Genomic DNA, 12197 nt, shown 5'->3' on the forward strand with positions numbered 1-12197 from the left:
CATTTAATAAGCAGTAATTGAACCTACTATGTACCAGGCACTTGCTAGGCACTAAGGCTACAGAAGTATACAAGAAGGTGATATGACCCCTGCCTTCATGGGACACCTAGAGTGGTCAACAGTCTTAACCCTTCTCTTACTGTAGCCAAAATTCAGTGCTTTTTTTTGTTTGTTTGTATATCTGTGCCTTATACAAAAAAAGAGTAAGTTATTTTCATAACAAAAAACCCTCACAAGAACCAGTTTTCATCCCCTTGGCAGCAATATCACCCCTCTTGAGAATGCATGCTCTAAGACTATTGAAATAGCTATAGTATTATATCCAGGTTCTCATAGCTATGACAACAGTGCATCTCTAGGACAATTCTGAACAATGAAATGTTATTCTTTTTCAGCAAAGGTGTTTTATTAAATATCTAAATGTGATTTAAAAGTATAAGACATTTTCTATACATAAAATGATAAGTTTTGAAACAGCAACAAGAATAGAGCCAATATCTAGATTTTCATTTGAAATATTTGGCTGCCGTACTAAAATGCAGCTAACACTTACTCTATCCGAATATTGTCATCGAGCTCCACATCTTCTAGAAATGTGTTGGCTACCAATTCCAGGGCATCTGTGGGCCAAGACTGGAACCAGTCAATTGTGCAGCAATTGATCAGGGAAGGGAACATCCGCAGGCGGTTCCGGAAGGTGTCCCCAATCGGACTCATGGCTAATGAAAAGTAGACTTTGTTAGTTCTCTTTCTCCAAGTCAACGAGGCTGAAAGGGACAGGCAGGTCTTTCCAAGGATTCTGGTGGGGTAAGGGAGCAGTCATGTTTCCTATTGGCACTCCAGGGTGTGATTGGGAATAGTCAGGATGAGTGCCTGGGAAGCACAGGGGAATCATGGGATATTTTCAGGAAACTTTGTGATGGGAATTCAGTTTATTACAATACCTTCTGGCTCGTCTCCAGTATCCACACTGTCCCTTCCAGATCCTTAGGGTCACATAGCCAGAGTGGTTTGAGCCCTTTGACCCACGTGCTCTGTTTGTTCTGACTCACAGACGTAAGGGAGCTGTGGGGCCATCAGCTTGTTTCTGACCTCATCCCCATCCAACCACAAAGGTCGGATTCTATGCCCCAAATTCCGTTCACTGTTTATTTAGACCCAGTGTGGTGGGAGGAAGCATAATGCACAGGTGAAAGTGTGAGGAGGTCAGCGTGGCTAAAAAAGAGAGAAGGGGAAACTTGGTTGGAGATGAGAATGGAGAGGATGCAGGGGACAGTCTGGCAGGTGGCCTTATAAGACTATAGGTTAGGAATTTTGGTCTTTATCTGAATAGAAAGCAATTTAGGTGTTTTAATTTGTGTATGTGTGTAAATATACAATGATCACATTTGCAATACATGAAAAAAAAAATCCCCATCCTGACTCAGTGGAACATAAAGGTCTGGAATGGAGAGAGTGGACATAGAACAGTTAGAAGGCTGTAGAGGTGAGGTCTGAGTGAGACGATAGAGGCTTAGCTAATATGAAGGTGGCAGAGATAGAGATAAGTGGGTAGATACGCGAGAGAGAAGGCAAAAATTGACAGGACATGGTAACAAGAGAGAAGTATTAAACACGATCCCTAAGTTTCTGGATAGATTGGAGATATCGTTCATAGAGAGAAGAACTCCAGGTGCTGTTCTGTGAGGTTGCTGGGTAATGTACTAAAAGGAAGGAGAGGGTTCAGAGGAGAATTCAGAGAACTGAGGAGAGTGGAACAGGTTTAAAACAGTTGTTCAGGAGAGTCGAAGTTTCCACAGGAATTCTAGGCACTGACCCGTGGGCGAGTGAGTGCCTTGGCTGGATCATTCCTGGCACCACTGTAAGAGGAACGGGCTTAAGGCACAGGAGATCCTGAAATACCCAGAGGAAAAGGGCAAACTGAATTTGCTTCTTCTTACCAAGGACAATGTGAAGGTTGTTTTTCACTCTCTCAATAAAGAAGTTATACATAGAAAGAGGAGTGGCTTCGATCTTCTTGCTTTCTGTCCTTGCTGCCATTTGCATCTTCTCCACAAGGTCAGCCTTCTCGTCAGCGGGGAAGATGTTGGGCACGTCTCCCGTGTTCAGAAGCATGTTGATGTCCTCAATGAATGACTCGTCCTTGATCTGGTTATCGGTGAGGAGGAACACAGTACTCTTGGAGGCCACACCGACCTGTAGCATGACCTTCTTCAGGTCCTCTCGCCAGTCATTGCCTGAGTAGCTCTTAGTGATCTCGATCTGGTACAGCTCATATGAGTTCATGAATGTGGACAGTTTGCTGGCACTTTGCCGCCCACTGCCCCCAATGCCCACCAGGAGCAAGTGGCCTTTGTTCTGCTTCAGGACCCTGCATATCCTGGAGATGTGCTCAATGGTGAACCTGAACATGACCAAGGACATGGGGGCCTTGCTGATGTTGTTGAACTCTTCCAGGTAATACTCCATGACCACTGTGAGCTGTTTTAAGTCAGTGATCTCATCATAGATTTTTTGGTCACTTTCTGGCTTGAAGAAATCTCCAAAGAAGAGGCTACGGATATTATCATCAACTATCTTTCCAGTGGGTGACAGGTGGATGAGGACCTGTGGGAGAGGTAAGTCTCAGTTAGGCATTCAGCCAGTAGCCCCAGCAACCACAGTACTGGGAGGTGTAGAGGGAGGGAGTAGGGGATGTATTTGTTTCCTCTGAGCATTCTTCAAAGTCATGGTTCATCAACAGTTGTTTTTTTTTTCTTTAAACAAAATATGTGGATCTCGTGGTTGTAAAGACTATGATGAAAGGACATTTGAGAAAAGAGTGTGAAAGCAAGGGTCAATCTGTTTGCTAAGTGATTAAAACATTGGTGGTCAGACTGTAAGATCCTAAGAGGAGGTAGTCGAAAGATGGCATCATTTTTAATGTACTTGCTCCTTCACCAAATAGAAGTGCAGGCATTTCCCTGGTCCCCACTCTGTACCTAGAGTAGGAATGTTTTAGATGCCTCTTCTTCCTGATATTAGAAACTGGCAGTGCTTCTGCACTTGGCCTCTGGATGCAACATGAAACACTTGCAATTTTTTCTATGGAGAAATCGTAGCTTCTTAAGAATAGAGGTAGAACTAGATGATGCAAATACACAGGCTTAAAACTTTTCTTATATCAAAATAGAAAAGAGAAAATATTTACAAATGGGAAACCATGACAATCTTTCACTCGGGCTTTACCAGGGCATCAATCAAAGCATGAAAATTCATGGTGTTTTTATTTCTCAACTCACAAATTAACTGACCTTGAAAATGCATTTTACATTAATCATAAATAACATCATATCATAAACCATAAGTCTGAATGTATCCAAACTTATATGCTACCAGGGAAGTGAAGTGAAATTGGGCCAACTGTTATATCACCAAATCGAGTGACTAGTTGGCTCAATACACCGTTTCTTGAGATTCAGAAAGTGGAGCTGTAAGTCTCTAGTAGGAAGACAATCTGAAATCTGAGACTAGCATGATCAAATATTTGGGGCAATTTCTGAGGCCAAATGATCACAGGGTCTGGCTTACCTTTTCCACAGACTGCTTGAAGCAATTGGAGGTGGTTTCCTTCACCGTGTTGAAAAAGACCTGTCTGTCCTCATGATCAATGAGACGGTCATAGAAGACCCGGTAAACCTCATGGATCCAAAGCCGGATAAATTTTTCTACATCCTGAAAATCCAGTTAATTATTTGAATAAATGGCAGGCGGTGACTGAGGTGGTAGTTCTCAAATAGTTTCTAAATCCTGGGGTCGATATGGGGCTTTAATGAGATAATGCTTACAAAATACTTAGCACAATGCTTAGCATAGATGAAATGCTTGATAGAAGTTAGATATTACTCTTATCATTGTATATTCCATGTAGCCAAGGATATCACTGAATGAACTTGATAACAGAAATGATAGCGGCTGACCTGCAGGTGGGTGTGAGGGCAGAGCAATACCCCTTGGATCACCCGTGAGAAGTCCCGCAGGTTAAAGACATAGTGTGACTTGGAGGGAGTTGGCAAGAAATTCTCCACTGCAGCTTTATAAATTGTCATCGTAGCTTGTACCAGCATCTTTCCATACCTTGGGAGGAAGGAGAAGGCAGACCAGTTAAAGAGGGGCCAGAACTGAGGAGCCCAGGCCAATAACACAGGAACCTCTTACCTTAAGAACATCACATCAAACCCTTTTCCAAAGTGCCAGTCAGCGATTGAACTGAAAATCTTGGTTAAAATGTCATCCTCAAAGGCACTGATGGAAATGATATTCAGATGGCGAGTGAATCGTCCTGGAAAACATGCACAGGTGTGAGTGTGCATATATTCTCACACTTACCTCCTGGGCCTAGAGATCCTGAGATATAGAAGAGTTTTCCCTCTGCCTTAATGTTCTAGAGCTGTGCTGTCCAATATGGCAGCCTTATGAAAATTAAATAACATTAAAATTTATTTCCTCAGTCCCACTAGCCACATTTCAACTTCTCAAGAATAGCATGTGACTAGTGGCTGTTGTATTGCACAGCACAGACACAGAATGTCTCCATGACTGCAGAAGTTCTGGTAATAGAGCTAGTCCAGTGCTCAAGGTTGTTAAAAGGTGAAGGCAATATATGATCATTGTAAAATAATCAAACAATTCAGAAATACTTTTATAGAAAGTATCCGTTACCTCCCACACACGAAATCCATTCTCTCTCCCCTCCCCACTGTTAGTCTGACGTTCTTACATCTCTATATCTGTATCTATGTACCCAATGTTAGATATCCATATATTTATAGTTATACTATGTATCAGCTTTATTGAGATGTAATTCACATACTATACAATTCATCCATTTAAAGTACACAATTCAATAATTTTTTAGTATTTTAGTTGTGCAACCATTACCACAGTCAATAGCAGAACATGTGCATCACCCCAAAAAGAAATCCTTTACCCACTAGCAGTCACTCCCCATTTCCCTGCAGCCCTTGGCAACTAACAATCTATTTTTTGTCTCTACAGATTTGCCTGCATATCTTTTTTTAAAAGTATTTTTCTATATAAAGTAAAGCACAGATATAGAAAACCACATAAAACAAATGTATAATTTAGTGAATCATTATAAAGTTAACATCCTTACATCTACCATCCATGTCAAGAAATACAACTTTGCCAGCCCTCCATAGAAGCCCCTCCATATATCCCATCCCAATCACAGACCTCTCCATTTCTCCCTCCAAAGGTTGCCACTATCCTGACTTTTAAAGTAATTGCTATCTTGCATCTTTATTAACCATGTGTTCATTTCTAGATACCAGAGTTTAATCCCGCTAATTTAAAAAAATTGATATGTCTTTTTTTTTTTTTTTTTTTGATATGTCTTTTAAGTCTCTTTTAATCTATAGGTTCCCCCCTCCAACCCTTTCTTTTATCTTCTGTCTATTGAATAGCTGGACTGTTTGATCTGTAGAAGTTTCCACAGTCAGGATTTTGTTGATTGCATATTCATGGTGTAGTTTATTTGGTTCCTCTGCCCTTCGTATTTCCTACCAATTTGCAGCTGTATCCAGAGACTTAATCAGACTCAGGTTCCATCTCTTTGGCCAGACCATAGGTGGTGGTGTAGTCCTTCATCAGAGGGCACATGATGTTGTCTCTCCCTCTGCAATGTTGGTAGCTACTGATTCTCAATGGCTAGATCCATTAATTCACTGAAGTTTGCAAAATGGTGATATTCTGATTCTATCATTTCTCTTTCATTTACTATATAGTTTATTAAAATATTAGGAATATTTTTAGAAAGGGACACTTCCCTTCATCTACTATTTGCTTATACAGTAGCATACTTCATATAAGAAAGTCAAAATAAATGCTTGCTTCTTTCCATTTATTTATCAGTTTTCAAGATAATGAACTGGTTTTTTATCATCCTCTGAAGATGACCAGCTATGATTGTTATTACTGATTTAAATATCTTTCAATAAATTTCAATCCATTTAAATTACTATCATTGTTGAAGCTCAAATTTCCCCATATTTGCCAGTTAGATCCTCCTTGTGTTGTTAACTGAATGCTTTTGACATGACTCTGTAGTCTTTGAAAGCTTTCTCATGATTGGATATATGAAAACGTTACAGGCATATATGAAGACGTTACAGGCATATCTTGTATATTTCCTGCCCCAGACATGTAATAAGCCATTTCTCCAAGAAGCCTGGTTTATTTTAGTAGGAAACTGGATTTCAAGACCACAGTCTGGGTGCTACGAATTCTTATTGTTAATGAGTTGGTTATTACTTTTTAGACCTGGAACATGAGTCAGTACTGATATTTCAAATTTAGGACTCCAGAGCTTTTTCTTAACTTCTTCTATATTACATCTTGATTTCCTTTTCTCCACACTGAGTCCTGGTTCTCAAGGACACAAGGGACAGTAGAAATAGAAAATGCTATAGTTACTCATTCATATAATCCCACTTTATACATACAACACACTCAGAATAAGAATATACTACCGCCACCAATTACAATAACTGAAGAGTTTAAAACTTCTTGTATGTGCTATCCTCATCCCACTCCATTTTCAACTGTTCAATATCTACATCATCAAATCATATAGGCTTTATATGTTATAATCTCTCCCATGTAGTCTTAGTTCAACAAATAACCACATTAAGTAATGCTCACTACCAGTTGTTATATTGATCTCTTTATAGCTATTTTGATCATGTGAAACCCATTTTCTAATAGATTCCTGAGAAAGGGCTTATGGAAATAAGTCTCTGAGTTCTTGCATGTTGATAATAGTTTTTATTTTATACTTGAAGGTCAGCTTTGCTGGCAATAAAAGCCTTGACTCTCATTGTATTCCCTCAAGTATCATAAATATGTTATTCCGTTTTCTCTAGCATAAAGATTGCAGTTGAAAATTCTTAAGATGATCTAATTTTCTTTTTCTTTAAAGTCCAGTGATTTTACTAGTTTTGGTAATGATCATTTTTGAGTCTGTATTCTTAGGTACACAATGTACTTTTTCAATATGTAATTTTCAAAAATACTTTTTTGGGGGGAGCATTTTATTGGATTATAGCTTTTATTATTAGTTCTGTTTTCTTCTTTGAAGAAACTTAGGTTTTCTTCTTTAGACACTCCTGTTAGTTGTGTGTTGGATTTTCTCTACCTAACTTTAATATTTGTTACTTTCTCTCAAACCTTTTAGTTCCTTTCTTCACTTCTTGAAAAAAATTTTGTTGTGATAAAATATACATAACATAAAATTTACCATTTTAGCCATTTTTTAAGTGTACAGTTTAGTGGCATCAAGCACATTCACATTGTTGTGTGAACATCACCACCACCTATCTCCAGAATCTTTTCATCTTCTGCAACTGAAACTCATTAAGCACTAACTTCCCATTTCCCTCTCCCTAGCCTCTGGTAACAACCATTCTACTTTTTGTCTCTGTGAACCTGAGTACCTCATATATGTGGAATCACACAATATTTGTCCTTTTGTAACTGGCTTATTTCACTAAAATAATGTCTTTAAGGTTCATCCATGTTGTAGTATGTCTTTATATTTTTTCTGATTAAAAAATTCCTTCTAATTTTTTATTTCTTAAGGCATTACTGATTGTATTTATTCTATTTTTGCTCCTTTTAGTTTTGGCTTCATTTCTAAGGTAACATTTTTTCCCTAATTCTTGAGTTCCATCATTCATTTCTAAGTTTTTCTAATTCTGATTTATGTCATTCTTTCCTGTCTTGTATTATCTCATCAATGTCTTTCAGATAATTTTGAAGTAATAGATTAAAGTTTTTAAAGTATGTCTTTCTGTTGTGCTTTTGAAGTAGGGTTGTTTTTGTCTATTCTCTTCCTTCCTACATTAATTTTTATGAAACATGACCTCAATACTTTTCTTTGCTCATTTTTATATATGCAATTAGAGAAGGCTTCACTCAGATGGCTTTTCTAACTCCACAAAGTTTCCTTTTCTGTTGATTTCTTAAGTGTTCAAAAATATAGTGACTTGCTTTCTGAACTTTCCTGCCTCTGTTCCTCTCTCTCTCATTTTGACCTTCTCTTTCCTTTGTTTCTAGTAATCTTAACTTGCTCAATTCTGATTCAACTCCAGTTTCTCTTCAGTGTAGGGTCTCGCCTTGTATGGGAGACCTGGGTGGTTAGTCTCAAGAAACCACAACTGGCTATAATGCTCTAGTCCCTCAGAGCTCACTGCAGGTTCACTGTGCTTACTTGTTATTTGAGAAGGTAAAAGTCCTGCCAACTCCAGCTCCTGTTCTCAAATTGGCTGCCATGCTTATCAGTGAATACCTGTTTGCTACTTTTGGGTTCAACCATTCTCAGGTCTGTTAGATGTCTCAATACTTCCCTCTGCTTTCTCCCGCACAGATGCAGATAACATGTGGGTCTTGTAGCTGCCAGTGGTTTGTTCCCACCAATTATACTTTAGAATATGTGGGGAATACTCTGCCAACTAGTTTTGTTGTAAATGTTGTTTATAGGTTTTTGGTTTTGCTATCTAGTTGCTCTGTTTATGGGAATTTGGGAAGAGCCAAAAATGATGATTCTGGCACAGTTGCTGCCATTTTTCCCAAAACTCTTTTCAATATATATATATGGCATTTTTTTAAAAAAAGGAAAATACATATGTCAGTACGTAAGTATTATATATATATATATATATATATATATATATATATATATATATATATATATATATACTCCACTATACTTATGTATTGACATATGTAGGTTTTTCTTTTTTTAAAAAAAAATGCCAGAATAACATTTTACACATTGATCCGGAACCATCTACAGTTGTGTGAACTTGAGAAATTCACTTACTATTTTGATGATAAGGATACTAATAGTACTTAATGTTTGTTAATGTTACCTAAACCCAGATCAGTCTTCTGCCAAGCCATACTCTCAACCACCATACTATATTGCCTTGAGCTTCAGGTTTCCCATCTCAGCCCTGAAAGCTGGCAGCTGGTCTGGCAAGTATCAGCTAGGCTGTTAGTTCTCCACTGAACACAATTTCATTAAATATCAACATCAGATGAGGTCACTCCCTAGCTATGATGGAACAAGATAGAAACAAGTTTGCTCTGAAACCATGAAAACTACCCCCCTAGCTAATATGAGTGACTCTACTTCTTTACCAAGCAAAGAAAAAATTAAGATACCCACTCATCAAATTGTCCCCACTTCCTGAGATTACCCAATCCCAAACAGAGTCCCTGGTTCCTTAAGCCTTTCCTCACATCACCCAGCACAAGCCCATTTAACTCTCTTTCACCAGGCACTCTTACTCTCATGGTTCTCCATGCTGTGCAGACACCCTTTCTGCAGCAAATTAATAAACCCAATTTCACTTGACTACAGATGTGTTCCTGGCAGACTTTGGGCACTGGTCTTTATTATAGGATCTTTTCAAATATCATATTATGTGACATAGCCTGAAAACTGTCAATTGCTGCACAAATGTTAGTAATTACTCTTTCCATGATATGTACTGGAAACAGATATTCCCTTTTGAATAGATTTCCACCCCCTGCCAGTTTTATTGAGATATAATTGACATATAACATATATAAGCTGAAGGTTTACAACATGATGATTTGATGCATATAGATATTGCAAAATGATTGCCACAATAAGGTTAAGTAACAATTCCATTGTTGCTGTTGTTGTTAACTAGAGTCACCATGCTATACATTAGATTCCCAAAACTTATTCATCTTATAACTGGAAATTTGTACCCTTTGACCAACATCTCCCCATTTCCCCCATCCCCTAACTCCTGGCAACCACCATTCTACTCCTGTTTCTATGAGTTTGGCTTTTTTAGATTCCACACGTAAGTGATATTATATAGCATTTGTTTTTCTCTGTCTGACTTATTTCACTTAGCATAATGTTCTCAAGGTCCATCCATGTTGTCACAAAGGGTAGGATTTCATTCTTTTTTATGGCTGAATAATATCCCATTGTGTGTATGTGTGTATACATCTTCTTTACCCATTCATCCATCAATGGACCCTTTGGTTGTTTCCATGACTTGACTATTGTGAATAATGTTGCAATGAACATGGGAGTGCAGATATTTCTTCAAGATAGTGATTTCATTTCCTTCAGATATACCCAGAAGTGGCATTGCTGGATCATATGGTAGTGCTATTTTTAATTTTTTGAGGAACCTCCTACTGTTTTTCATAGTGGCTGCACCAATTTACATTCCCACCAACAGTGTACAAGGGCACTTCTTATCTCTTGACTTTTTGTTAATAGCCATTCTATCAGGTGTGAGGTGATATCTCACTGTGATTCTGCTTTTCATTTCTCTAATAATTAGCAATATTGAACATCTTTTCATGTGCCTGTCAGCCATTTGTATGTCTTCTTTAGAAAAATGTCTATTCGAATTCTCTATCCATTTTCAAATCAGATTGTTTGTTGCTTTGTTATTGCGTTGTATGAATTCCTTACATAGTTTGTATATTAACTCCTTATCAGAGAGATGGTTTGCAAATATTTTCTCCTATTGAATGACTAGGTCTTAGAGAAAAGTAATATACCAAGTTCCTCTCCCTCTCACTAGTGAGAGAAGTGTTGAATTTATAGACGCTAAGTGCCTGAGATCCTGTTATATTCAAACCCAAGGCAAAGGTACCCCTGGACTCTATACTTGAAGTGGAAGGTGATGGGTTTGTGTACCCAAGTAAAATCACCCTGCTTATCTTCCTTATTTTACAAATGAGAAAGACAAATGCCACAGGGGAGAGCAAGGTCACAGAATCTTAAGTCTGGAAATGGCATTAAGATTCTTAACCAAGGATGTATCTCAGAATAAAAGTATGAAAATCTGTAGACCTAGATGGATCAAGTTGCACCTGAAGCAAAATATATTCCTGAAGTGTTAGATGACAGGGGAAAAAATCTTATTTATTTGTTTGTTTATTATCATTATGATTTTGCTTAGGCCACTTGGGTTAGGTGTTCTATCTCTGGCAATCCAAAGAATTATAAGAAACACAACAGGTGAATCTGTCATGCACCCTTAGTTGAGAACCTCTGATCTAGCCTCCCTCCTGGAACACATGCTGTCCACACTGAACTCCCCTCTTCATGGGACTCTCTGTTCCTCTAAGCCCTAGCCAAAGACTCCTCAAATCCTCTTTTCATCTTCCCATCCTATTTCATACAACTACCAACATGAAATATTCAAATGTCACTCCTTGAAGCTAACTCAAGTGTCTCTGGCTACAGCCTAAACACACTTTTCTCCACCTTCCATCAGGACGAGTGCCCTGCACCAACCCTCCATTCATGAAGGTGGTCTGGCTCTGCAGGGGGTGGGTGAAGAGTAATGAACTCTCTCCTTCACATACCAGTAATGTCATTTCTTCCTCCACCAGGGGGGCCCATGGCTGTCACAAGCAGCACATCAACGATGTCCAGCTTGTTTGTGTCTTTCTTGTCAAACCAGTAACCGTGGTCAATCCATTGCCTCAGGAGCTCAATGGGGGGCTGGGCCCCATACACCTCTTTGGCTGGCATGTTGAGGTCATCTGGGGAAAGAAGCCATGGCCACAGATTGTAAGTCTATGGGATCCTTTGCTCTCACAGGAGGTAGCAGATGATTATCCCTCCATGGGAGAGTCCGTGCCCAGTTGTTACATCCTCACTCTAGGCAGGGCTCAGCCAGTGGACATTCTCACCATAATGGAAGAGCTTTTCCTGGGTTCTGGGCTCTCCTGCTTTATTGACAGATTGGCATTAACAAATAGACATTTAATTTTTTCCCATATTTCCTCCAGGGTAGGGATTGATTTTCTAAAATAGCATATTGCTCAGTCCTGGCACATAGAAGGCACTCAATAAACTCCAATGAACATTGATTAAATGCCCAGTTTTGTGTCATGTAAGATTTTAGGAGTTTTATACATATTATCTCATCTAATCAAAATAATGACTTTATAAGGAAGAGAGTATTACCTTTATGTTAGAGGTGAGGAACTGAAGGTCATGGAATAATATGCTTAGGGTCACAACATGCTTAGGGTTAAAAAGTGAGATTTGGACCTAGGTCTGTTTGGCTGCAAAGCTTAATCTGTTTTTGGATATACCATAAAAATGGGAAGGGAGAAAAGATTGG

General features: G+C 38.7%; 1 protein-coding gene across 1 annotated transcript in view; it reads right to left on the bottom strand.

The window, feature by feature from the left end:
- Window positions 1–12197, bottom strand: part of DNAH3 (dynein axonemal heavy chain 3) — a 203145-nt gene that overhangs the window by 44761 nt on the left and 146187 nt on the right. The window contains exons 43-48 of the mRNA XM_061209863.1: window positions 11431–11610; window positions 4198–4321; window positions 3960–4116; window positions 3571–3714; window positions 1941–2607; window positions 554–719 (exon numbers count right to left, since the gene is read on the bottom strand). Of these exons, the coding sequence (XP_061065846.1) occupies window positions 554–719; window positions 1941–2607; window positions 3571–3714; window positions 3960–4116; window positions 4198–4321; window positions 11431–11610 (1438 nt within the window). The remainder of the gene's footprint in view (window positions 1–553; window positions 720–1940; window positions 2608–3570; window positions 3715–3959; window positions 4117–4197; window positions 4322–11430; window positions 11611–12197) is intronic.

This window comes from Eubalaena glacialis, chromosome 13 (genome assembly GCF_028564815.1).
Source record: "Eubalaena glacialis isolate mEubGla1 chromosome 13, mEubGla1.1.hap2.+ XY, whole genome shotgun sequence".
Taxonomy (NCBI): domain Eukaryota; kingdom Metazoa; phylum Chordata; class Mammalia; order Artiodactyla; family Balaenidae; genus Eubalaena; species Eubalaena glacialis.